Genomic DNA, 23,600 nt, shown 5'->3' on the forward strand with positions numbered 1-23,600 from the left:
AGGGAAAGTTCTGCATACAAAAAATGTAAATTAAATGAATTATCGATTTATTTACATTCAATAAAAAATATTTACATATCTATTTACAACAAGCACCAAGAAAATAAAAATGGATCCATTCACTCATTCAGCTAATAAATATATCTGTACATTTTACCACAAATTTACAATATTCCTACAATAAAATAAATAGCACACTGAGATTAAATTAAAATTTGTCTCTATCCAGTTGAATCTTTAATCTGTATGTAATTTGTGCGGATCGGTAAACCTTGCCGTGAGGATGTAGAAAACAGCTGGAAGCGGAACTAGACACAGTAATGATCCGTAGAGAGCTGGTTCCGTTAGTTCTGTCAACGATATGATGCCATATCCATGGACCAACCAATGTCCGAGTACGATCATACTGTTGCGTACATCAGTGATTGTGTTCACTAACAGGAACTTCATGGACTTGAAAAGAAAATATTTATATAAATATATTAGAAACAATACTTTTTGTTTTTTTAGCGTACAATGACTAAATATTGAGATCTCTAACATGAAGAATATATATAAACCGACCTGATCCATTTTAAAAGCAAAATGTGCAGCATTTGAGATTATTGATAGTACGATAACGATGTAAGGAAATGCGTAATCTGTGAAAAAAAAATTAATAATAACTTATTAAGGACATAAGAGGATAATCCAACAATTGCTTGAGAAACACTACTACTCAAAATGTTCATGGTGCTCTAGCTTTCGGTTATATAACAAATCAAAAAATTATTCCACTACTAACAAATAAGTCCTCCGAAGATCGCATGAAGTACCGCCAGTATCGGGAAGAAATACAAGGCTGCATAAATTGTATCGCCGCCAGTTTTTGGTAAACAAAATCTGACCAACCAAGGTCTTATCAATAGCATTGCGGTTACAGATAAACCATAAAATATAAAGACCATAGTATGTCTGGAAGAGAAGAAATTTTTTACTTTGTTAAACTGTTGAGAAAGCTATTTGAGCTTTTCATTAGTAAAAGGGTAATTTTATCCCAGTTTACTCCATGCTTGAAAGAGCTTAAACTAATTTTTCAAACAACTAGAACTGAGTTAATTGTTCACTTACAACGGATACACTGCTTCTTGTGTACAATGTAATACTTCGGTATAATTAGGCCTTGGGTTGTGAAATAATGTATACCAGTCTGACAGCGATGTAACAGGACATGCATTGAGTTCTAGTTCACCAAATGGTTCAACTAATAACACGGTGGCAACTGCTGCAAGCGCAATCTCCACCAAAGCAGATAAATGAAGAACCAAAGCTCCTCTGCTTAAACTGAACAGGCAAACATAATTCAAGTAAATAAAACACCAAAACACTGATTTGTCACTCGTGAAAAAAAACAAACTTACCGACCACGAAATGGAGTGGTATTATCAATACAAAACCAATGTAAAACCAACGGAGAGAAGGTCATAAAACCTAAGTAAAGCCAATCATAAAAGACTGGTCTATCTTCACAAGGAACACAATATGATGTTTCATTTGCTCTGAATCCTCTTGGACAAGATCCACAGGCACTCCAGGTGCCATCAGGGAGTAGCTCTCGACCGCAGTAAAGGCCTGGACACTTCATAGCAGGTAATTAAAAAAATCATTTAATTTGAAATGAAATACTTTACTAAAAGTTAGTTTAGAGAATGTTACCTTCTAGTGATGTTATAGAAATAAGGTTAACTGAGAATATCAGTCAATTAATTTTTAACTAAATTCGTCTTATTTTAATAACAAACCAAATAAAAACTCTATTTTTATGGCTAATTATTTACAAATATTTTTATTTTTATAAATATTACATAATATAATTACTCCAAATGTTTGGATAACAGCTGTCAATGTAACCTTCTCTCAGTATATTGCAAAAGAAGAGACATGCCTGGTCCATACAGGAGGAAGAAGATACATTTTGGCGATACACATTTAAGAAAACGGTGGAGGACAAAACGGCGGAAGAAAGATTTGGACGAGGTAAGTTTCTTATATAAAACTGAGTTATCAGTATTAGAAAAATGCACGTTAATTTCTGCGTAAATGCTCTTAACCAACCATGTGTGTGTAGTGTACACCTTTCTCTGAACTGCTTAAACGGTTTTGTTAATTTCTTTTTAAATTCAAAATTGTTCAAGGCTTTCCGTACATCTTAATAAATTATTCATTGCTGAGATAATATTTCTATGTATAACATGTTAATTATAATTGTCTCTAGATACTTAAAATGCATTTTTTTTTTTCTTAAAACATAACTATTGTCTCTTAATCCGTCAGTGTGGAGTCTTGTTATAATAAATAAATATTCTAATGCAGTAATTAGAATCTTTTCGTTAATGTACTGAAGTATCTCTCTCACTAGCTGTCAGAAAATGTTTTCTTAAAGTAGTTCAGTTTAAAGCCTACTTTTAGCCCTTTCTTATTTATCTACCAAATTATACCTGCGCATGATCAAGCATTATCTACTATTTCGTGTTTTATATTTTTATATATTATCGTAGGTTTGACTATAAGTCATGAAATCGTGTTCATCAATTAGTTGAATTCATTTATTTTTAGCCAATCACAAATAATACATGAGCCAAGTTAGAAGTTGGTGCAACGATTTTAGTGTATTTTGGAATTACAATTAATCTTTATATATGTTTACAGATAGACAATGATCTACAGAGTGAAAATGCTGAAAAATTATTAAACCAAGATGTAGACAATGATAAACCTGGTGATGCACAGTTTTATTGTCTTCATTGCGCGTAAGTACTTACTTGTTTCCTTCACACTTTTTCCCCAAAAAAATAAATTCTGATTTCTTCCTCTTCATAATTTTGAAAACGAATCGTACTTTATTTATTCATTCATTTTTTTTTTGTTTTCATTGCAGAAGATACTTCATAGATGATACAGCTTTAAATGATCATTTTAGAACCAAAGTTCATAAAAGAAGATTAAAAGCTTTAGAACTGGAACCTTATTCTATTGAAGAATCAGAACGTGCGGCAGGTCACGGAAGTTTTATACCAGCAAAAAAACGGAAAATTGAAACTCAACAACCTTTAGATAATACAAAGTGATTTTAAAGAAAAAAAAAAAATAAATGGCTAATTTCAGATTTTGCTACAATCTTTTTTTAAAGTTTAATCCATTTCTAAGATATTATTCACAAACTGCGCTTGACAGAAATAAAACCATTTATTCAGTTTTAAAACCATATCTTGATTTTGATGAAAAATTAGAAAATTTGGAAAAATTTGAAAATAATATTAAATTAAGAGGTCTTGATATAGAATTACCCATGTTGATTACTAAATGGCAACATTATAAATCTGTTAAAGACGATATACAGAAATTAGAAAAAGAACGTATAAGAATAACCGAAGAAGTAAGTAGTGTTGAAGCTTCATCTGATGCTGACAAGATCAAATCATTGAAATTTGCTGGAGTTAATGTTAGAGAAGCTTTAAAAACATTAAAGATGGTGTTGAGCGAATTGGAAGAACAGTTGTATCCTCAAGTTCTTCAGCTTCCGAACGAAATCGCAGAAAATTTCAAAGACGAACTTATATACTCAAAAGATGTACAGGAAGCTGACGTAGAAGATCATATAGAAGTTGGAAATAAATTAGATCTTCTAGAATATATCTCGCCCAGGTTGTATTTCCTTAAAGGAGCTGCGGCCGTTTTTGAACTAGCCATGAGCAACAAAATGGCCAATCTGTTTATCAATAATAATTTCATCCAATTTTCAAATCCAGACTTTACTAGAAATTCTATTGTTGAATGTTTAAAACTGAAAGACATCCAGTCTTTATTGTCTCTAGATATTATACGTGATGATGAGGAATTAGACAGACTTCATCTAAACGGAGGTGCTTCTGTCTTCCCTTTCTGTTGTTATCATTCAAAGTCTATAACAAATGTCTCAGCTTTACCACTTCAATACGCAACCAAAGGTAGGCATTATGCCGAAAGTCAACTTCCAGGATTATACGGTGTTTGGCAGAATACTTCTGTTCAGATATTTATCGGAACTACCAAAGAAACAATAAATGAGCATTTATCTTCTACTGTAAAACTTTTAACAGATTTCTATGCAACTTTTGAAATACCATTGCGTGTTATTTATGTCCAGCCAAATAATCTTTCAAATTGTGAGAAGATGCGCATCAGTTTTCAAACATTTTCAAGTTTTCATAAACAATATTTTGAATTAGGTAATCTTTCTTTGTACGGTGACTATATTAGTAAAAGGATGAGAATGTACTATTCAGAAAATCGAGTAGATAAGTTTATACATGTAATTTCTGGTACCGTTCTTAAAATACCACCACTATTAGCTTCCCTACTAGAATATAAAAGAGATAGCACTGTAAATAATTCTTTATTAAATAAAGATAATCCTGAGTAATTATGTGTTTTAAATTCCTTGTGATTTCCTCAGGAACTTCCTTACTTACTAATATTCGTCTCTGTACTTTCCGGCTCTGCTTTCAGATTACTGTTTCTCCTGCTCCGTTTAATCGATTCAATATTTGATAATTTTAGGCGATTTTAATGTAAAACATGCAATTTTGCTTGGCCTGTTTTCTCAAGCTGTGTTTAGGTATAAAAAGATTATCTTCGTGGTCACGTTTCAAATAAATTTGTAGGTGGTGCAGTATTCCTCGTTCTTGAACTAATGGCGAGGCCCTAGATTCCTTAGATTATTCCTTAGCCATTTAATAATCTTAAGGTTTAAGTTCCTAGGCTTAACCTTTTATATAAATATTTGAATTAAATTCCACCATCAGTTCTTGGCAGTTCTTTAATCTCCACCCTTTGATTCTGGCTAATCAGTGACAAGTTCTGCGGACTCAGGGCCAAAGAAGAAGAAATCAAGACGAACCTACCATTGCCAACTTGTCAATCTTTGATCGTCAGGAAGCTAGAAAATGCTTCTTCTTTACCTTGTTCATTGCGTCTTCTTCTATATTCCTTCACTACCTTTGATGAACAGGCTTACTGTTCGAGACCTATATCAAAGCTGTCTGAGAAAATTGTTGCTACAATTATTTCTCTGATTATTTTCAGCGAACTGCTTTCTAGAATTTTTTTTACTTCTACTTGCTGGGAAATGAATACAAGAAGTTATCAACAAGATTGCCTGGAACTATTCTCACAATTGCAATGAAACGTATGGGTAATTGATAAAAGCTCCCATACAGGATTAAAACAACTTATGTTTATTTATTAAATGTCAGCTGGTATAAATCTATGCACTTGTTCCTTTAAAATGGTCTGGTAACTCCGATCTAAAATAAATGGATCAAATATTAATAAAATATAGAAAAGAGGTGAATAAAAGTGACACTATTCAAAGATGGTTTTACCTTTTTAGCATGGTTATCGCTGCAGACAGCAAGTTTGTAAGCGAATTCACAGTCATCGCCTGCTGTATCCACGCCAACTGAAATTTAAATTTGTTTATTTACTTTTACTAGAATTTCCTTGTTTTCGGTTTCTATCATTGTATTTTGGTGCCAAGCATATATTTCATACGGCTAAGCGCCTCCAACTCTTTGCGCTCTATCTCAAGAACGGATGATTGTATGAAAAATTGCACAGAACCAAATTAGTAGAGAATTTTATGCTCTACAACTTTTGTAATAACTTCAAATGTCATTTAGAGCGCAAGAAACAAGATATTTACAAAAAAGAAACAATTTTCGTGACCATTAACCTCTGATTTCCGGTGACGCCTACGAGTGTTTTGAGCCAACTTATAAAATGCCAACACAAAGATTTATAGAAGTTTACAGCTTATTGTCCTCCATTCCGAGGTTCACCCCTTTTTTTACCTAATTTCACTGGACTAATATACGTACTTCACACCCCACCCACTTTGTTTTCTATTAAATATTCTAACAAATAAAACAACCAAAAGAAACTTACCTTCTGTTGCACAATGTTCAACAACTTCTCTTGCTTTAGAAGCCATGTCAGCACTGTCTTTATAAAGTGCATCGGCGATCATTAAGGCGTTATCCTTCATGTAAGTTGTACCAATTATCTATACAAAATGAACAATTTTTTTTTAAAAAAGAAAAGTGATAATTCTGTGAACAAGATAAAGGAATGTAAACATAAATAGTGGTGATTACAAGTTTGCCTTCTTTAAGCATGCACGCTGCCATACACTTAGCTTCAGCCGATGATGGAACAGATTGTTTACTTTGGATCATTGCTAATTCATCTGAAATGATTGCATGATTTTAGCAAGAAGTATTAATAATATCTATACATATATACATAGCGTATTTTTAATGCTACAACTTTTTACAACTAGTTTCTTTCAAAAAGTTGCACTTCACAAAACCAGTTTTATTCAAAAGTAGAAAGAATCCTTAATTTACAACCAAGTTAGTCACGTGAGGATGCTTAATTATTTTAATTTGTTTGACACATAACGTGCTTAACAGTCTAACGGTATTTCCAAGGTATATTATTAAAATATTCGCGTTTACATTAACACAACAAGAAACAAACAAATCTTAACCCTTAAATACAAAACATAGATAAATGCTTCAAACAGTAATAAACAATGTGATTAATAGATATCACAGTATGTACAATAGCAAAAATGTTTAAACATACAATCAAATATGAACAGATTCCGGCTTTGAATCTATAAAAATACTAAAATTTACCTTTTTTTCCAACTAACTAATAAAAATATTTACCATCTGAAATTTTGTGCATTTCACTGCATTTATTAAAAATTTGTAAAATTTTTTCATTATCTTCGGCCTAAAACAAAAAATTCTTTATTTAATTAATAAAACTTGTACTTAAAACAGTAATTTATAAAAATATATTGAAAATTTAATTTGCTAAGATTACATCGTGCGATAAAGGAGATTGTAAAGAAACATATGTACATCTACTTTTCCGCCAATAAAACAATAAACTAAATAAAATATTGTAAATAAAAAAGAAAGAATGAAAAAAAAAAACAGTAGCTGCACTTAATTAATTTTATTAATTTATTTATTATTTTTTCTACGATTTTAAATAACCCAAGATGGATTAAAATTAATATATTTCTTAATCCATCTAAAATCTTCTTCATAATCCTTTAAACACTCTACCTTTGTTTTCAAGGTGTATTCTCGGTCTAGGCCTTGGATTTTATTTAATGGTTAATAAAAGAAATTTATAGTAAAGTGTTTTCGCTAGTTGCCTCTGTCCGCGACACCTAATTAGGCAGCTGGATGTAAAGCCTATTTTACAGTCTTTTATTTAAGAAAAAGAAGACTCTTTTACTTTTTACATTGTTAAATTCTCTTGGAACTTTCAATTTACGCTAAAGTACTAGAAAGTAGTTTACTTCAAGATGTTAACATTTGAGGCACCATTGAAAAAAAAAATTAAATCCCTAAAAAAAAGGGGATAAAACTTTATTCCCACTTCCAGCCAGCCGAGTTCTTACTCAAAAGTGTTCTTCACCAAATTTTTGTGGGAAATTGTTTCAGTTACCATAGTTGTTCAATTATGCGCAATAAGTTTGAAAAATTTAGGAGTGATCGATTTTGGCAAAGCACTTCTCATAGTTGGATGATTTTGTCCTAAATTCCAAAAGCTTGCACTGTCGAGTTCGATGAAGGCACTTAAAGCAGATGTCCAGATTTTAACTTCCTGGGGGAGTTTTTATGTTTTCAGTTATGGTGACTACACAGAGCACAGACAATACGATAGTCGAGCGATTAGAGGCTAGTCTAAGATGTACTTAACATGGTACAGAGTTAGATTCTCGGTCTAGGCCTTGGATTTTATTTAATGATTAATAAAAGAAATTTACAGTAAAGTATGTATGCTAGAAGCCTCTGTCCGCGACACCTAATTAGGCAGTTAGACGTAAAGGCTATTTTAGTCTTTTATTTAATAAAAAAAAAAAATAAAAAAACTCAGGTGACCTTATATTTCAGCTAAAAATTCGATATTGAATAAGAGAAAGTCAAAAAGAAGAAAAAATTCAAATAAAATGGACAGACTTACCGTGACACTAGCCGCAGAAATGCACGCGAACAAGGTAAATGCAACAAAACTGTTCATGTTTACAATCCTATTGATTCTCACAATATGAAAAACTAATCCATTAATTTCACTGCTTTTATACGGTAAACCTACAATCATTTGAAATACATACATGTATATATACAATAAGTATTATACAATTACAGACTGGCACAAAGGACATTTACTGAATACCCAGTAATTTCCTCGACCTTCCAACAAACAATCGATTAGGGACACGCTCAGTTTGACTAGAACTACTTTACAAGAACTTTTCGCTTGCACTGTCTGCATTATTGTGATATTTATAAAATTAGAAAAATGAAATTGAATAACTATTTTTTAGGCAAACCTGTAATTATCTTTACATTTTTGGAAACCATTGCAATTTATAACTATTTTCCTTCCAAATTTACAATTATACACTTCCGTTAAATGGCACTTCTTGGTAAGAACTGGTTTGCTCTTGCTGCTGATGCCGATATAAAGCTGATATCAAGACGGTTGTACCATCGACTAGTTGAAACAGCAATTCAAGCCCTTTTAGCTACCCAGCAATGTGATCATGATGGGTAAATATTATGCAAGAAGATGGTTTGGCAGATTAACCTGACAGGAAAGGAAATATTATTACTATGGATACCAGTGAACTGTGAAATCTCCTCAGCAGAACGCCCTGGCACGCGGCGGCCACTTAAGGCACAGCCAGACTTGGATATGCCTTAAAAATTTGTTTAGGTTTTTTGTTAGTTAAAATCACTAGAAATAATTCGTGGTATAATGATATATATATTTTTTTTAATTCAACATACATTTTTTTAGGATATTTCAATACATTTTGCCTCTTTTGTCAATAACAGTTGTGCTGCTGATATCTTGATTCAAAAATAGAGTTTCTTGATTCCAACCTGAAATTGAATAATATTTTATGAATATTATGTTTATACGTTTAACTACATGAATCTAAGTTTGAAACTCTAAAGTAGTTACCTTTTTCGCATAGTCATGAGAGCAGATCGCCATTCTGTACGCGAATTCGCATTCATCGTCTCCAGCGAATTCTCCAACTGAAAAATTAAATACAATTTATTGTGATTTTTTTTCTGGTTAACCAGAACACCAGAAGCTTTTAAAGCTTTTTCCCAGTTTTTGAGATTTTCTTGAAAACAACTGCAACAATTCGATTTGAACTTGGATGAACCAATTTATGGTAGATTTTGATTTGAAACATTTCCCCAGGGTAATTCGAGGCTTCTCTCTAACGTGTCATTTTATAACATTGTCACCTGTACAATAATAAGAAACAAACATGGAACAGAATTTCTAAATTTGACGAAAACCGACTAGCCATAAATGCTACATAACGTATTGATTTTTCTGTATTAAAAATTTGATCAAAGGATGTTCTAATAAATGGGTGCGTAGATTCTCTTATAAGTGACATTTTTTTTATAACGTCTGGGAGGCATGAGAAACGGACATATTTGAAGGTCGGTTCGTACTAGATTTTTGCTTTAAAAATTAATCCTAATTGGAAAATGAGCTACACAATTTCAGTTTCTGTTGCTTGCAGATTAGAAAGCACGTTCCTGGCCATGTTATAATATTATTCTAATGGGTGGAGAATTATAGATTGAGCTGAACTAGACTCATGATATCAAAATTAATCCTTTAGTTAACCTGAGCTAATCCACAGCTAGAAAGTACATTAATTTGCTGGATTGGCGGAAACTGATAATGATTATCTTCTCTCTAACTTCCGGGACTGTTTCATCACTTTTGTTGGATGATTCACGTGCTGCCCCCTCCCCCCCAGCAAATGTCCTCAAACTGCCCTAGGCAAGTGAAGCCTTTAATCGGCACATTCAAGTTGTTATCAGCTCTTTCTAACCAATATAACTAAGTTGCAAGACAAAAAAAAAACCCTATAAATTTTTTGAAATAGACTGAAGGGATAGTCTTAAAAAGTCCCTAGTTCTTTTCAATGACTGTGAAGGAAGGAATAAGGTGTGTAACTACATCTTAAGGGGAGCCACAACTGATTTCATTTTTAGGTTGCAATGAATATGGTTTAATGGTCATCAACGTTTCTTTGATCTAACTTCAGTCAGTAATGTAGTCAGAGAATGATTAAAGTACAAAGATTGTTTCTCAACAGATTTCTGTCTTAGGAGATGTTGAACACATTTTCAAAAAAATTCGTTGACAGGAAAAGATCTTTGAGCTTTGATTGTGCAGTTTTCTGTATCGTGTTTTGGCCACTTGGTTTATGAAAGAAATGGTAAGATCAGTAAGTACATTCCGGATAGTGACGAAAAGAAGGAACGAACTATGGATCGAAGTATTTCTAGATTGTACAGAATGAATTCTTTGGAGATTGATGCGCATTTGGTTGATACCCCACGGTTAGATTGGGTTTTAAAATAAAAGTATAAGTTAGTTTTTTCTTGTCAAGAGACAGTTTAGATCTATCGTCTAAAAGTTATTTGAGTTGGTGGAAAGTTAATTCTGTACTTTAATGTTTATGGTACGTAAAAAGCTAAAGTCTACATTAACTCCACTAATAATAGAAAAGAGTGTAGCTAACCTTTAGCTGTGCAATGGTCAATCATTTCTTTAGATTTGACGACTTCCTGCTGGTCTTCATGAACACCTTCCGCCACAAATTTTGCCACTTCTTTATTATATTTACCATCTCTTAACTAAACAATGTTTTATGTTATTAAAAGGAAAATTAAACGTATTTTTAATATACTATTTTGTTCATTCGTTCATTCAACAAAACCAAAAAAAGATTTTTTTGTCAAGACAAAACTATATTGTATCATATTTAAAGAATTTCATGAATGCACAAAGATTTACAAATATATGTTTACTGCAAATTACAAATTTACGCAAAGAAGATATACTCAACTTACCATTCCTGCTTCCTTCAGCATACAAGCTGCCAAACATTTGGCTTCCCTGGATGATGGCACTGATTCGAAATTCTTTATCTGTTGGACTTCCTCTGTGGAATAATAATTTCAAAAATCAGTAATTAATCAGTGTTAATTATAATGTTATAGAGATGACTATAAAGATGGATGAAGATTTTAGAATCTTAGAGGTAGGTAAAATCCAACTTTTGATAGCTCGGTAACCTTTCACGAACAACGAGTTGTTTCACTATTTATTCAAATTTCTGGACAATTCTGTTTCTACAAGCTGTCGGAAATTTGAAGAACCAAAAGAAGGACTTGGTTTGAATAGGAACGTTCATGGGTCATGAACCTTATGAATCAAAGAGAAAGTTAATACTTTAAAAAGTTTTAAGTTGTCCTCAACGTAGTTCTCTTTAAAGTAACTAGTCTTAATTGCATTCCTAAGGTCTAAGGAGTTAATTGCAATAACCATCTTATAGTTAAAAACCTTGTACGGGAAAGCACTTTTACTTCCAAAGTCTTCACCTGGTAGGCACGTTGGGCTTCTAAGATTTCCTTTCGAGAATTTGTAACAAAAATATGGTATTTCTCGTCTGAGTTTCAGGTTCAGCGGTTCACTTGGAACCGTGGTGACCTTCATTGGCCCCAACCAACAGAGAGTCTTGGCAGGTTTTGTTCATGATATGGAGGAAAAAGCATTGTAGGTGTTTTGAACTTGCTTGGCTGCGGGCTCGACTTAGCGGAGAAGAAGAAAAAAAAACTAATCTCTTCACAGTTTCATCCGGCAACCTCTCTGAAGATTTTCAAGATTCCTTGAAGAATTCATTGTGCTTTTAATTGCCGGTGAGTTAAATGACTTATCGGATTGCGATTACATAGATTGCTTGGCCAATTCCCACGTATCTAATATTATCTGGCTTATTGAATCTGGTTAAGTTATATGGTTTACATGGTTTCAGGTTAAGTTTTTACTTCTTTATGGTCAGTTAATAAAATCATAATCCCCAAGGTCAGGATAAAAGCTAATATAGGATTAGGATCTTCGCATTTTGCTCACTTTTATACTAATTCATAATCAGAATTCTTAGAAAAAGCTTAAAAACCAAAAAACTACTTACTGTCACTGATTGGATGTTGATTTCTGCATTTTCTGAATGTCCCCAATATCTTGTCCTTGACGTTTTCGTCTAGCTGTACATAAGATTTCAAAAATGATTGTCAATATATCTTGAATATTGGAAAATGTATACCGTTATGAAACGAAAAAATTAAGCTGCGTTTAATTTAAAAGATATCTGATGTTTCCTAACAAACAAGCCAATTTTAGGAAAGAAAGCTCAAAACTAAAAGACAGAGCTTACAACTCTTATATTATGAAGAAAATAACTAACCAGAGTATGTCTGTTCAAATCTCCTAATTAAAAAAGTCAACGAAAAATTAAAGAAATTTTATTTAAAAATCGAATAAACCAAATTGAAACACTTACCGCTTTGGTTGCTGCAATGCAAAATGCAATTAACAAAACAGGCAAATAGTACCTCATGTTTCAACCCTTTTGAATACGAAGAAGCAGTTTTCAGGTGTTGTCAGCTGATTGTGTTCAAATGAGAAAGTCGCTCCCTATTTATATGCTTCTGATATCTGAAGTCATAACAATGAAATTATAAGCCTCACTGCAAGTTATACGTCAAGTGATATCTCCAAATTTGAATAATTTGTGTTGATAAATAAAAATTAATCTTATTTAAATGTACAGTAAAGTAAATCGAACTTTTCCACTTTCATAACAAAACTTTTCCCATTGTTAATGAAAATTAATAGCAATATATTCACAGGGTAACCCACAGGTGAACTCATTACCACAATTTTTCACACCCACACTTACTGCCACGCAGGAAAAGCTATATGGGTCATCCATTAGTAATTAATCCAGAGGTAGAATGTATATATAGGGCCGAATTTCAAATGCTACAAATGAATGAAATGATTACAAATAAATGAAAAATAAGAATTCCCTTCTAGTGAAGGACAAATGAAGAAACATTGCATACAAAAGAAGAAAGAAAATTTAATCTTTTCTGGTCAAACTAGACAAGAATTCCTTATTTTTCCATTGCAAACATAACTGGAAATTCGGAGTATCCTGTTTGTACAATCTACGTTTGGCTTAGTTAATAATTCATCAAAGATGAAATCTAATACTTTAGTTTATAAAGAATTACTTATTTTAAACCCTTCCATGAACTATAATCAGCAAAACAATGCAATTTATCTCGGTTATAGAGCAAACTATTCTCTACATTTTGGCGGCGATTTCATCGAATTCTGAATAATACGAACAGAGATATAAAATTTGAAAATCGGATGAAAACCAAACCCTTCAATATTTAACCTCCAATATCAGCTATGAACTATAATCAGCAAAGCAATGCAATTTATATCGGTTACAAAGCATACTATTCTCTACAGTTCGATGAAGAATTCATAGAAATCTGATACATACGAAGAGATGTAAGAGTTTGAAATTTTGAACGAATACGAAAACCTTCAAAATTTAACCTTCCATGTCACAATAACTATTGAGACTAGAACAATGCGATTGATGCCATTTATAGAGCTAACTATTCTCTACAATTCGGTAAAGATTTCATTAAAATCCGCAAAGAAGGAATAGAGATATGAACGTTTAATTTAGAATGAATTTCAAATCTGAAACTAACTGAAATTGAAAACATCGAAAATTTAACCTTCTATATCTCTTTTACTTTTACAGGTAGAGAAATACAACTTATATCAGTTATAAAGAAAACGTTTCTCTACGTTTCGGTGAAGAATTCATAGAAATCTGATACATATGAAAAGAGATTTGAGAGATTGAATTTTTGAACGAATACGAAAACCTAAAAAATTTAACCTTCCATATCACAATAACTATAGAGACTAGAACAATGCGATTAATACCATTTATAGAGCTAACTATTCTCTACAAATCGGTAAAAATTTCATTAAAATCCGAAAAGAACGAAAAGAGATATGAACGTTTTAATTTGGGACGAATTTCAAAACAGATCGAAAACATCAAAAATTTAACCTTCTATATCTCTTTTACTTTTACAGGTAGAGAAATGCAATTTATATCAGCTATACAGAATACGTTTCTCTCCATTTCGGTGAAGAATTCATAGAAATGCGATAGATACCAAAAGTGATGTAAAGGTTGAAATCTGTTTGAAAATGAAACACTTTAAATTTCAAGCTCCAATATCTCATGACCTATTATCAGCAGAACAATGCAATTTATCTAGTTTATAAAGCAAAGTATTTTCTACATTTTGGCGGCGATTCCATTGAATTTTGAACAATACGAAACGAGATATAACGGCTTGTAGTTTGGATGAATATTAAATAAGCCATTTGTGGAATGTAGAAACAAGGTAGCCCGAATTTTAAGTTACGATTGCCAGATTATGAAAAAAATTTAGCAATTCTCGTCTAGTTTTTATCGGAAATATGAGGATTTTTGCTTCATTGTATTAATAATTAACCTGGAGGTGGAATTGATACGCAGAGTAGACTGAATTTTTAGTTGCGACTGCAAAATTATTGGAAAAATACGGAATTCTGGTCTAGTTTCACTGGAAAGATTGTGATTTCTGCTTCAGTGTATCAATTAACTAAGCCTGTGGTGGAATGTATACTCAGGGTCGTCGTATTCCAAATTACCTCTGAAAAATGAATGGAAAAATAAGAAATTTTTGTTTTAAGCAATAGAATGAGAAAATTGCGAAATAATGGAGAAAGAAATTTTGATCTTTCTAGTCAAACTAGACCAGAAGTTCTTTTTTTTTTCCATTAATTTTGTAATCGTAACTGAAAAATCTGGCAACCCTGGGTGTAAATTCCAACACTGGCTTAGTTATGAATAGTATAAAGCAGAAATATTAATTGTTCCAGCCAAACTAGGCGAGAATTCCTTATTTTTCTATTAATTTTTCAATGGTAATTCCAAATTCGGGCTTCACTGTCTGTACAATCCTCTTTTGACTTATTTTATAATACATCGAAGTTGAAATCTCATTATTTCCTGACTAACTAGACGGGAAGTCCTTATTTTTCCATTATTTTGTGATCGTAATTTCTAAATTCAGCCAACTATGTATTTAAATACCACCTCTGGTTTAGCTATTAATACACTGAAGCAGAAATTCCATTCTTTGGTTCAAAACTATAGAAGAATTATTCATTTTTCCATTAATTTTTGCAATGACAGTTCCAAATTTAGGCTACTCATTGTGTATAATATATCTTTGCCTTAGTTTTTAAAAGTACATAGGAGAAGCCGCAATCATTCTAATCAAAGTAGACAAGAATTCCTTATTTTTCTACTAATTTGGCGATCGCCAGAGATGGAATGTTTAGGCAGCAGGGCCAACGTCAGCACCCGACTTACGTAGGCATATTCCGCGGCCCACATCACTTCTAAGAGCCTCCGCCTCTTCCGAATGGAATACGCAGAAGGAGCGATTAAAGGGAATCAAAAAGTTGGATCAAACAAAGCACATGGTTTTAAAGAGAATGACTGCCGAAGAGAATGACACACCGGGGTGTGTGGCCTATTTATTTAGATCGTTTTATTTACTGTATAATTTTTAATCTAGTTGGGAGTTATCACAAGATTTTCTCCACAATGGAGCGCGCTGCGGTTCTGTGGTCCAAGGACCCACATAACCCTGTACATTTGTCCCTGTCTACAATGCGTAGATTTGTAATTTTTATTTGACTATCTTCTCTGAGGAAGATTAGTTTGTAGGCAGTTTCTTAGAAGGATTGAGGGGGTATAGATTTCCCTTTGAATAGACATTGTTAATGTACGATTTAAGAAAACTGTATAATGTAAGAATTGTATTCATTTATCTCTATGCCAGTAAGTCTTGAAATTTCGCGTTTGAAAGAAAACATATGATTAAGCACATTTAAAATTGTAGCAATATAATAACTGAAATGCTAATTTCATTTTACGAATCTAATCAGGTTAAATAATTTCCATTTTTAACATTTAAAGTGTTATGTGACAAGTTAATTTATAGGTTGCTTGCAGCGCTGTGGATAAGATGTGCATTAAAACAATTATCAAATTGCATATTATCAGAGACATATGTATTCTGCAGGCCAAACCTGTAATTTGTATTTTCTTTTGGAAATACATATTTGGTTTTATGATAAATGAATAAATGTATGCAAATGTAAATGGAACAGGACGGCGTTTGTTCTGCAAAAACAAACTCTGTCTCGAATACGTATTTCCGCTGCTTAGAAGTATCTGAAAGAGCTGAATACTTACGTTTAAAAGGATATTGAAATATCAACATTAAAACCACAGAAATTACTTTTAAAATGTTCTCTACTTTTTTAGTTTATTATTATTACTATTTTAAATCGGAACTGTACCCAAAACTATGATTTAAGTCAACAATAAAACACGATCTTTACATATTCATTATTGTACAATACATATTTTTATTTTGAACATTATTTTGGTAACAGATGTTTTCATTACTTTGATTTTACATGAAGTTGCATTGTTACAGAAAAAAGATTGTTGCTGCTATTCCCTTATATAGTTACAATACTTCAATTCTCCCATTCTGGTTTCTCCAGTCCAATCTGCAAGAAATAGAAAACTATTAGTAGCATTGTATGTCATGGTTTAGGAGGGGTTTCTCCAGGTGTGAATTGCGTTCTTTCGTAAAGTCGGGTTATGAATAAGAATATACTCCAGAGAATGTGGTTTGCCGTTGTAAGTTAGAATATCTTGAAGGTTAGCATTGATTTCATGACAAGAATTACAGAGTTAGGAAAATTATTGGTTCCCCAGCTTTCATTAAATCTGGAATAAATGATTCCCTTGTTATAAATTTCATGGTTTTCTTCCCTCGACCCTCTACTAAATGTTAGTTGGCTTCATTATACTTCCCAAGGGATTGGCCAAAAGCCTAGGCCTTTGCCAAATGGTCTGGAGTTACCCAATACATTCACTTATAATAAAAGATTTTAGTTTTTTCTTTGTGGAAAGCTTAAAGTTTATACCAGTATTTCTGCTGAAAATGAATTTAAATCGTTTAGGTATTTTTTTCGAACTAGGAATTTTAAAAACACATTTACCCTTTTTGATGTATAAGACCCAAGACGGTCCACTGAAATTTGGAAGCCACGATTAGAGGCGCAGATATCAAAGCTTGATTTGGCCTTGGATTTTATTTAATGTGATTAAATGAGAAATTTATAGTAAAGTATGTTAGCTATGCGCTTCCGTCCATGGTACTTGGACGTAAAGTGGCGTTACTTTAATTTCACTGGAATTCTAACTTCCTGCGATTTCAAGTTATGCTGACAACGCAAAAAAAAGGACCTTTTTTACTTTGGTGATCTCAATACGGATATAGGGAAAACTCAATTTGTAAAATTTGGTAAGAACGCAGTACTTTGCTAAGTAGTAGTATTCCGCAAGTAAAAATGAAATTCCAGATTCACATCTTTGGTTAAATATTTTTCTTTGAGCTCGCAGTTTTCGTAATAAGTTTAATTCTAGATAATAATTAATTTTATTTAATGGTATTAATTCTAATTACCTCTTTAGCCTTGTTGAAGCTACATTCAGCCATTTTGTACGCATGTTCACAAGCATCACCTTTAACTTCGGTTCCCACTGCAATCAGAAAACAATTTAGAAAATATGCACATTAGAATCACCCTCCCCCAAAAAAATGAAAATATAATTTATTTTGTTGATTGTAATCAAATAAAATTGATCAATTGAACAATCAATAAAACTAAGCAATACCTTCATTGGCACAGAATTCAACCACTTGTCTAGCCTTTTCAGCTTCTTCGGCGTTGTCGCTATGCAAAGTTTCAGCAAAGGTGATTGCAATGTCTTTCCTGTATTTTCCATCTTTTAACTGGAAAAATATTTAAAATTAACAATTTTTTTTTTGTTGCAATTAAAATTAATTTGTTGATTGATGGATCTCTCGTTGTTACCTTTTTGGATTTTTGTAAACTCCTGCGCTACAGTTTCAAATTTGGTGAAGAAATCAATAATCAACCATAAAGAGGATGTGCTATGGAAATGGTGGAAGGTTGTGAAGCTAATAAACTGGACTGTGGGCTGTGTTAGGTCTGATAGACGATAAATATGTATTAACAGAATTTGAGGTAGAGCTTTATCTCCAGGAAAATACTTGTTTGCGACAAGACCAGTTGAATTTAACCCCAAGATAAGACTGGATCTTATTTTTGCTCAAACTTTTTCTGATCGTTGAATAAAACTTGGACTAGGTACCAAAATTCCCAAGGTAGATCTCTCCTTATCTTGGGGTTCAATGATTTTTCTATCAGTCAGTTGTTTCGCTATTATCTGGTTAATTAAACCCATTTCCTCTGAAGGGGGCTGTAAGTTTTTCATTTTTCCCATTAATTCCATTACGAGATGTTTTTTGGAACTTAGCAGGCCAGTAAAACACTTTTAGTTCCTTCTTAGTTGGAAAATTCCTTCCTTTCTAGATTCGCACCGTCGTGGCGTTAGCCGTCATACCGAGCATAGCCGTCCAGTCAGGTCTAAGCGTACTCCTGAGAGCGTTCTCTAGGGCAAGCTTCTCGTTTAAGGGCTGATCCCATTAAGTATGCCCCCTTCTGGCCAAAGGACACCCTGTGATCATCTTCCATGTTCCTCTGCCATGCATCCTACAATAAATATCTTACTCCCGTCCAACAACACAGATCAGGCTAGAATCGCAGAATGTATTCCAAGATTTAGTCTTCATAAATAGATTTCTTATATACTTTTAAATTTTATGATTTCAATGGAAATGTATTGACGAAATTACGTACCATATTTCCTTCCATAAGCATGCATTTAGCCAGACATTTTGCATTTTCTGAGGTTGGTAAACTCTCATGTTTCTTGAGCTTTTCCAGTTCAGCTGAAATTAAAACCACCTGGATTAGATCTTTGTTTACAGCAGTGGGTAAAGACGTTCTTTTAGATTAAAAAGAAATAATAATCATCATGAAACAATCAATTGATTTTGTTTAAAGGCGATCTTGACTGTTCTTCCATCAAACCTTTTTCTGGCTATCAATTGCTTTACCTGATCCTTCCATATTCTATTAATAGCGGATTTCCCATTAATGTGCTCCTCATCAAGTTTACTTTACTTTAATTCTTTAAATTGTCAAACTATTCGTAATTCGTAAAAGAGGAAAAATCAAACTTACCATCAGTGATTGGGTATTGTTCTCTACATTTATTGAAGGTATTGATGGCCTTCTTTTTTGCAGCTTCATCGATCTGTCAGACAAAAAAAAAACGGTAAGTACTAGTTAACGTGCAAAGATTTGCAATTTACTTATCGCTCCTGACGAGAACGACAGTGATAAGGCAGTGTAAATAATGCTCTACTCTCAGAGGAAGCATCAAACATTTGACTTCTACGATTTAGAAACGAACTTGGACTTAAAGTTTAGGGTGAAGTACCTGCTGAATTGAACTTGTCACGTCATTTGTCTCACTCATATGGATACCAAGGTTACTGATGTGTGCAACTACTTGGGTTTAACGAACCCATTGGCAAATTGTAGCTCATACCCATGCATAGATGTAAATATACTTCAGGGAGGCCTAAAAACTCGGGTAAACAAGGGAGCCTCAGTAGATCTTTTAGTTCTGTTGACTTCATTGGCGTTTCCTATGTACTGGCTAAGCAGTCGGTGAACTTAAGGGATTGAAAGATCATTAAGATCTTTAATATTATTGAATAGACAAATTAAAAAGTCTATTTATTTGATACATATTTTATAAAATATGATCTAAGACAGAAAACAGAAACTAATATTTTAGTAGATGTTTATTACACCGTTGAAAGTGTGCAGAAGTCGATTCGCGCAAACTTTTCAAATACGACCCCAAATAAAAATTATACGAACATTTTTTTTTAGGCATAGTATTAAAGAAAAATGTCTTGAAAAATTAGAAAAGCCGGAAAAGTTAAGTATACTAATAAAAATAACAAACCGTGGGAACTGTAGGTAATTTTATAATTAACGCTTGCAATTTTTATTTTAGATCTGTTCGTCGGATATGTAATTAATTACAGCTATTAAGTCTAGAGCTAGAGCTTCCTGGCTTCCTTCTCATGGCGAAGGTTTTCTTTTGTAAATGTGAGAATTTCGTAAATTGTTGATTTAGTCTCTCATAAAGTGAAAAACAAAAAAGATTTAAGATTTAAAACAGCTGTCTAAATGGAGTGATAAATTAATTTACGAGGAAAGCTGGAAAGGATAAGATGATTACTCACATGATTTCTCTTACCGGAAGTTACGTAATCAAACTTATAGTTGGTGAGATAAAAAAAAAAAAATCGTAAATAGGCATATCCGTTAAACTTAGTTTTCTTTAAATTTAAGACTTAACTTAAATAATTAATTCCTGTAAATATTGTACAGGTCGCATATAAATGACTCCCTTAAAAAGGGACTTAATCGATCCCTTATAGCAAAGACCTTTATTTAGGTTCCCAAATTATTTCCTCAAGCTTATTGTCTGGTTCCGAGTTGAAATATAGAATTTGTACTTCCCAAGATTTTACGGACTTAATGAGGACCTCAAAATGGATACTTCCGGTGATAATCGAAAATCAATACTTTCTCTTACGAAGAAGAGCACTTTGGGAGCAAGAGAAAAATTGCACATGAAGTTCTCTTACTGCAATTTACGCACTTATAGTTGATAATTTCTTTTCTAATAAACTAAGATTTTTTGTTTTTGTAATTTATAAATATTTTATTCATATTTAAATGGGGTAATTTATGTTTATTAAATCCATGTTGATCTTTGACGTATGATTAAGAAAGATCGCGGAGGTTTAGCTTCTTCAGAGATAATGACAGCACTGAAGATGTTCCAGCTAAATTCTCCAACCTATAACTTCAACGCTTCACTCTACACAGTATCTGTTGAGTTACTTCATGTGTAATTGATGATGGCTACTTAAGTTTAGCAAACTAGAGCTTATCTCCACACCTACACACGCGCTAGTACTTCATACAGACTACTAGATCTGTGAACTAATTCAGAAACCAGATCTTCTAGGTCACTTAAACTTCAAGTAATATTGTCTTAGTAATTTATATCTGATAAAATGCTCTTGAAACAACATTCAAATTTATATTACTCAGGGTTTTTAGTACAAAGTACGATTAGAAAAAAAGATTATGTTTTTCACAGCCAAAATACCCAGGAAAATTGGATAAGTTGAAGTAGGAGAGATGCTGAATTCACCGATCTGTTTAATGTTTGTTTAAAAACAAATTCAAAAATGCGAGACTGGAAAAAGAAGACGAAGTTCAGGCAGAACAATAGTATTTATTAATACTTTGGCTGAAGCTGTGATGGATTTGGAAGCATGCAAAAAGTACCTGTTATCTGTTATCTGCACTGAGATCAATTGGATCTGTCTGGACTCTTCACAGCATCCACAAAGGAAAAACTATTACGAACCTCTCTGTGGTTACAATTTTCAGGTTTGCTTCAAAAAAATTTTTTAACAATATTTTAGTTTGACTTCATTATAAAAGAACCTTTGAAAGTAACATTATCCCTGAAAACCCCTAGAATCATTTTTAATAAAAGAATTTCAAACAGAGTCTTCAATTAATCTTTTTAATACGGTCCACAAACCCTAGGGAAGGGATTAGCTGGAAGGTTAGCTAATAAATAAATAAAACAAGTTTTTCCAAACATTTCTAAATCACTGGAATTACAAGCTGAAGTATGAATGAAATGTTGGATACTAGCTGATTTGTGTACCTATTATCGTTTAGTCAACCCTTTTCTTATTTTTTTAACTGTAAATTTTTATTGATAAGAATTGAAAAAATAAAATGCCCCCCGCTTTTAAAAGATTAAGATTGTGGAATGCCTTATATCGTTTTGTCCAGAATAACTGCTTAATATTTTTTTATTTTAAGGTTCCTAGATATATGACATTAAAGAAAAGTTAAATTATCGATTAAATCGTGAATAAACAATTAAGTAAAATTGGGGGAACCAATAAATTGAAAGAAGGGAAAAACCTGTTAATAAAAAAAATCAAAATTTAATTATTGAAATAAAATTTGAATTGTGTTGATCGTAAGCATTTTACGATTTGTGCAAGTATAGTGAAAGAATGCTTACCGCTAGCGATAAAGTGATAGCGATGGCAAATACACAGATAGCTCCAAATCCTTTCATTGTTAGCGGTGGATGTTGGCGTTACAGTACCAATGTCTGGCTAGGTGTGATGTCCTTACTATATATATAAGTATGTATGTGTCCTGCAGCATCCCCTCTCTATTGCTCTGAGTGCAGATCACCTTTGTTCCTATCACCTGTATTAGTCATAATACATCTTGGTTTGGATTCTCTAGCTAATTGCCCAGAATTGCAAATCATCTATAGTAAAGGTACATTGTTTTTTTTTTTTGTAATTGTTATTAATTTAAAAAATATCTGTAAAAACAATATTTGTTTTGAAATTTCTCAAATGTAATGTTTTCTCTCTGAGGGAATAATGAGTTATTAAGTTCTACAAAGTTCTAAGATAATATACGTGATTCTCGTCTGGAAATATTAGGATTTCTGCTTCAGTGTGTTAATAATTAAGCCAGAGGTAGAATGTCTACACCGTGTTGTCTGAATTTTGAGTTAAGATTGCCAAATTAATAGAAAAATAAGAAATTCTCTTCTAGTTTCGAACAATTGTAAGAGAAAGACTGCGAAAGAATGAGAAAAGAAATCCCAATTTTTCAAGTCAATCTAGACCTTGAATTCCTTTTTTCCATTAATTTTACAATCTTAACTTCAAATTCAGGGTACCCTGTTTGCACGGTCCGCCTGTGGCTTAGTTATCAATAGTATAAAGCAGAAATCTTAATCTTTTAGTCAAACTAGACAAGGATTTCTTATTTTCCCATTAATTTTGCGATGGCAATCCCAAATTCGGGCTACCCTGTCTGCACAATCCTCATTTGACTTAGTTCTTAATACATTGTAACCGAAATCTCAGTATTTCCTGACAAACTAGATGAGAATTATTTATTTTTCCATATATTCTACAATTGTAACTTCAAATTTAGGCTACCCAGTGTATACATTCCATCTCTGGCTTATCAATTTTGTAAAGCAGAAATCTTAATCTTTTTAATCAAACTAGACGAGAATTGTTTATTTTACCATTAATTCTGCAATCGTAACTTCCCTGAATATATATTCCACCTCTGGCTTAGTAATTAAAATGTATATCGCAGAAATCTGAATCTTTCCAGTCAAGCCAGACGAGTTCCTTAATTTTCCATTAATTGTGCAATCATCCCAACCCTAAAACCTACCTCAAAGCCATCTCATTAAAGGGGTTCCTAACCATGAGTGAACCTTTCAGGTACAGTCTTTAGCTTACCAAATTGTGACAATTAGGCACTTCTTGCGTATTTCTTTAGTAGAGTTTAGCGGGCCAAACTTTGAAATATCGATTTATCGGATGATTGTTCGA

General features: G+C 32.6%; 6 protein-coding genes and 1 long non-coding RNA gene across 8 annotated transcripts in view; 3 read left to right on the top strand and 4 right to left on the bottom strand.

Annotated features, from left to right (window-relative positions):
* Positions 1 to 30: 30 nt before the first annotated feature.
* LOC141452262 (JNK1/MAPK8-associated membrane protein) lies at positions 31 to 1,849 on the bottom strand. Of its 2 annotated transcripts, XM_074124232.1 has the most exons (6): positions 1,696 to 1,849; positions 1,401 to 1,618; positions 1,111 to 1,323; positions 785 to 954; positions 565 to 641; positions 31 to 453 (listed from the first exon to the last, which is right to left on the bottom strand). In XM_074124232.1, the coding sequence occupies exons 2-6, from the start codon at positions 1,463 to 1,465 to the stop codon at positions 238 to 240; spliced, it is 741 nt and encodes a 246-aa protein (XP_073980333.1). In that variant the 5' UTR covers positions 1,466 to 1,618; positions 1,696 to 1,849; the 3' UTR covers positions 31 to 237. The 2 variants fall into 2 exon arrangements, with proteins under 2 accessions (XP_073980333.1, XP_073980332.1); XM_074124231.1 differs by having other exon boundaries at positions 1,401 to 1,714.
* Positions 1,850 to 1,858: 9 nt separating this feature from the next.
* On the top strand, positions 1,859 to 4,441 carry LOC141452271 (zinc finger protein 593 homolog). Its single transcript, XM_074124245.1, has 3 exons — positions 1,859 to 2,016; positions 2,689 to 2,789; positions 2,918 to 4,441. The coding sequence occupies exons 1-3, from the start codon at positions 1,921 to 1,923 to the stop codon at positions 3,105 to 3,107; spliced, it is 387 nt and encodes a 128-aa protein (XP_073980346.1). The 5' UTR covers positions 1,859 to 1,920; the 3' UTR covers positions 3,108 to 4,441.
* On the top strand, positions 3,131 to 5,134 carry Slimp (Seryl-tRNA synthetase-like insect mitochondrial protein). The gene has a single exon (XM_074124218.1). It carries the CDS (start codon positions 3,131 to 3,133, stop codon positions 4,439 to 4,441), a length of 1,311 nt encoding a protein of 436 aa, XP_073980319.1. The 3' UTR covers positions 4,442 to 5,134.
* A 100-nt stretch (positions 5,135 to 5,234) lies between these two features.
* LOC141452265 (general odorant-binding protein 19d-like) lies at positions 5,235 to 8,226 on the bottom strand. The gene is made up of 6 exons (XM_074124236.1): positions 8,068 to 8,226; positions 6,753 to 6,819; positions 6,174 to 6,265; positions 5,965 to 6,082; positions 5,403 to 5,479; positions 5,235 to 5,324 (listed from the first exon to the last, which is right to left on the bottom strand). Exons 1-6 carry the CDS (start codon positions 8,218 to 8,220, stop codon positions 5,301 to 5,303), a joined length of 531 nt encoding a protein of 176 aa, XP_073980337.1. The 5' UTR covers positions 8,221 to 8,226; the 3' UTR covers positions 5,235 to 5,300.
* A 611-nt stretch (positions 8,227 to 8,837) lies between these two features.
* Positions 8,838 to 16,491, bottom strand: LOC141452269 (general odorant-binding protein 19d-like). Its single transcript, XM_074124243.1, has 7 exons — positions 16,352 to 16,491; positions 12,497 to 12,651; positions 12,128 to 12,200; positions 11,004 to 11,095; positions 10,673 to 10,787; positions 9,076 to 9,152; positions 8,838 to 8,993 (listed from the first exon to the last, which is right to left on the bottom strand). The coding sequence occupies exons 2-7, from the start codon at positions 12,551 to 12,553 to the stop codon at positions 8,967 to 8,969; spliced, it is 441 nt and encodes a 146-aa protein (XP_073980344.1). The 5' UTR covers positions 12,554 to 12,651; positions 16,352 to 16,491; the 3' UTR covers positions 8,838 to 8,966.
* On the bottom strand, positions 16,394 to 22,405 carry LOC141452268 (general odorant-binding protein 19d-like). The gene is made up of 6 exons (XM_074124242.1): positions 22,247 to 22,405; positions 19,288 to 19,360; positions 18,901 to 18,992; positions 17,852 to 17,969; positions 17,640 to 17,716; positions 16,394 to 16,674 (listed from the first exon to the last, which is right to left on the bottom strand). The coding sequence occupies exons 1-6, from the start codon at positions 22,301 to 22,303 to the stop codon at positions 16,642 to 16,644; spliced, it is 450 nt and encodes a 149-aa protein (XP_073980343.1). The 5' UTR covers positions 22,304 to 22,405; the 3' UTR covers positions 16,394 to 16,641.
* The window catches only part of LOC141452275 (uncharacterized), a 29,728-nt gene continuing 28,507 nt past the window's right edge, over positions 22,380 to 23,600 (top strand). Inside the window, exon 1 of the long non-coding RNA XR_012457307.1 lies at positions 22,380 to 22,515. This is a non-coding gene — a long non-coding RNA (uncharacterized lncRNA). The remainder of the gene's footprint in view (positions 22,516 to 23,600) is intronic.

This window comes from Rhodnius prolixus, unplaced genomic scaffold (assembly GCF_049639745.1).
Source record: "Rhodnius prolixus isolate KJV_2025 unplaced genomic scaffold, Rpr scaffold_3, whole genome shotgun sequence".
NCBI classification, from domain to species: domain Eukaryota; kingdom Metazoa; phylum Arthropoda; class Insecta; order Hemiptera; family Reduviidae; genus Rhodnius; species Rhodnius prolixus.

Excerpts from the sequence above, each read along its gene's own strand:
- LOC141452262 (XM_074124231.1), bottom strand. The coding sequence starts at position 1,624 with ATGAAGTGTCCAGGCCTTTACTGCGGTCGAGAGCTACTCCCTGATGGC. Across the intron at positions 955-1,110 it reads CAAGAAGCAGTGTATCCGTT|ACATACTATGGTCTTTATAT; the intron begins GTAAGTGAACAA and ends CTTCTCTTCCAG. Across the intron at positions 642-784 it reads GATCTTCGGAGGACTTATTT|ATTACGCATTTCCTTACATC; the intron begins GTTAGTAGTGGA and ends TTTTTTTCACAG.
- LOC141452271 (XM_074124245.1), top strand. The coding sequence starts at position 1,921 with ATGCCTGGTCCATACAGGAGGAAGAAGATACATTTTGGCGATACACAT. Across the intron at positions 2,017-2,688 it reads GGAAGAAAGATTTGGACGAG|ATAGACAATGATCTACAGAG; the intron begins GTAAGTTTCTTA and ends ATATGTTTACAG. Across the intron at positions 2,790-2,917 it reads TTTTATTGTCTTCATTGCGC|AAGATACTTCATAGATGATA; the intron begins GTAAGTACTTAC and ends TTTTCATTGCAG.
- Slimp (XM_074124218.1), top strand. The coding sequence starts at position 3,131 with ATGGCTAATTTCAGATTTTGCTACAATCTTTTTTTAAAGTTTAATCCA.
- LOC141452265 (XM_074124236.1), bottom strand. The coding sequence starts at position 8,220 with ATGTATGTATTTCAAATGATTGTAGGTTTACCGTATAAAAGCAGTGAA. Across the intron at positions 6,083-6,173 it reads TGCTTAAAGAAGGCAAACTT|ATAATTGGTACAACTTACAT; the intron begins GTAATCACCACT and ends CATTTTGTATAG. Across the intron at positions 5,480-5,964 it reads TGAACATTGTGCAACAGAAG|TTGGCGTGGATACAGCAGGC; the intron begins GTAAGTTTCTTT and ends TTTAAATTTCAG.
- LOC141452269 (XM_074124243.1), bottom strand. The coding sequence starts at position 12,553 with ATGAGGTACTATTTGCCTGTTTTGTTAATTGCATTTTGCATTGCAGCA. Across the intron at positions 11,096-12,127 it reads TCAACATCCAATCAGTGACA|AGGAAGTCCAACAGATAAAG; the intron begins GTAAGTAGTTTT and ends ATTATTCCACAG. Across the intron at positions 8,994-9,075 it reads CTCATGACTATGCGAAAAAG|GTTGGAATCAAGAAACTCTA; the intron begins GTAACTACTTTA and ends ATTCAATTTCAG.
- LOC141452268 (XM_074124242.1), bottom strand. The coding sequence starts at position 22,303 with ATGAAAGGATTTGGAGCTATCTGTGTATTTGCCATCGCTATCACTTTA. Across the intron at positions 19,361-22,246 it reads CTATCACTTTATCGCTAGCG|ATCGATGAAGCTGCAAAAAA; the intron begins GTAAGCATTCTT and ends TTTGTCTGACAG. Across the intron at positions 17,717-17,851 it reads TGAATTCTGTGCCAATGAAG|TGGGAACCGAAGTTAAAGGT; the intron begins GTATTGCTTAGT and ends TTCTGATTGCAG.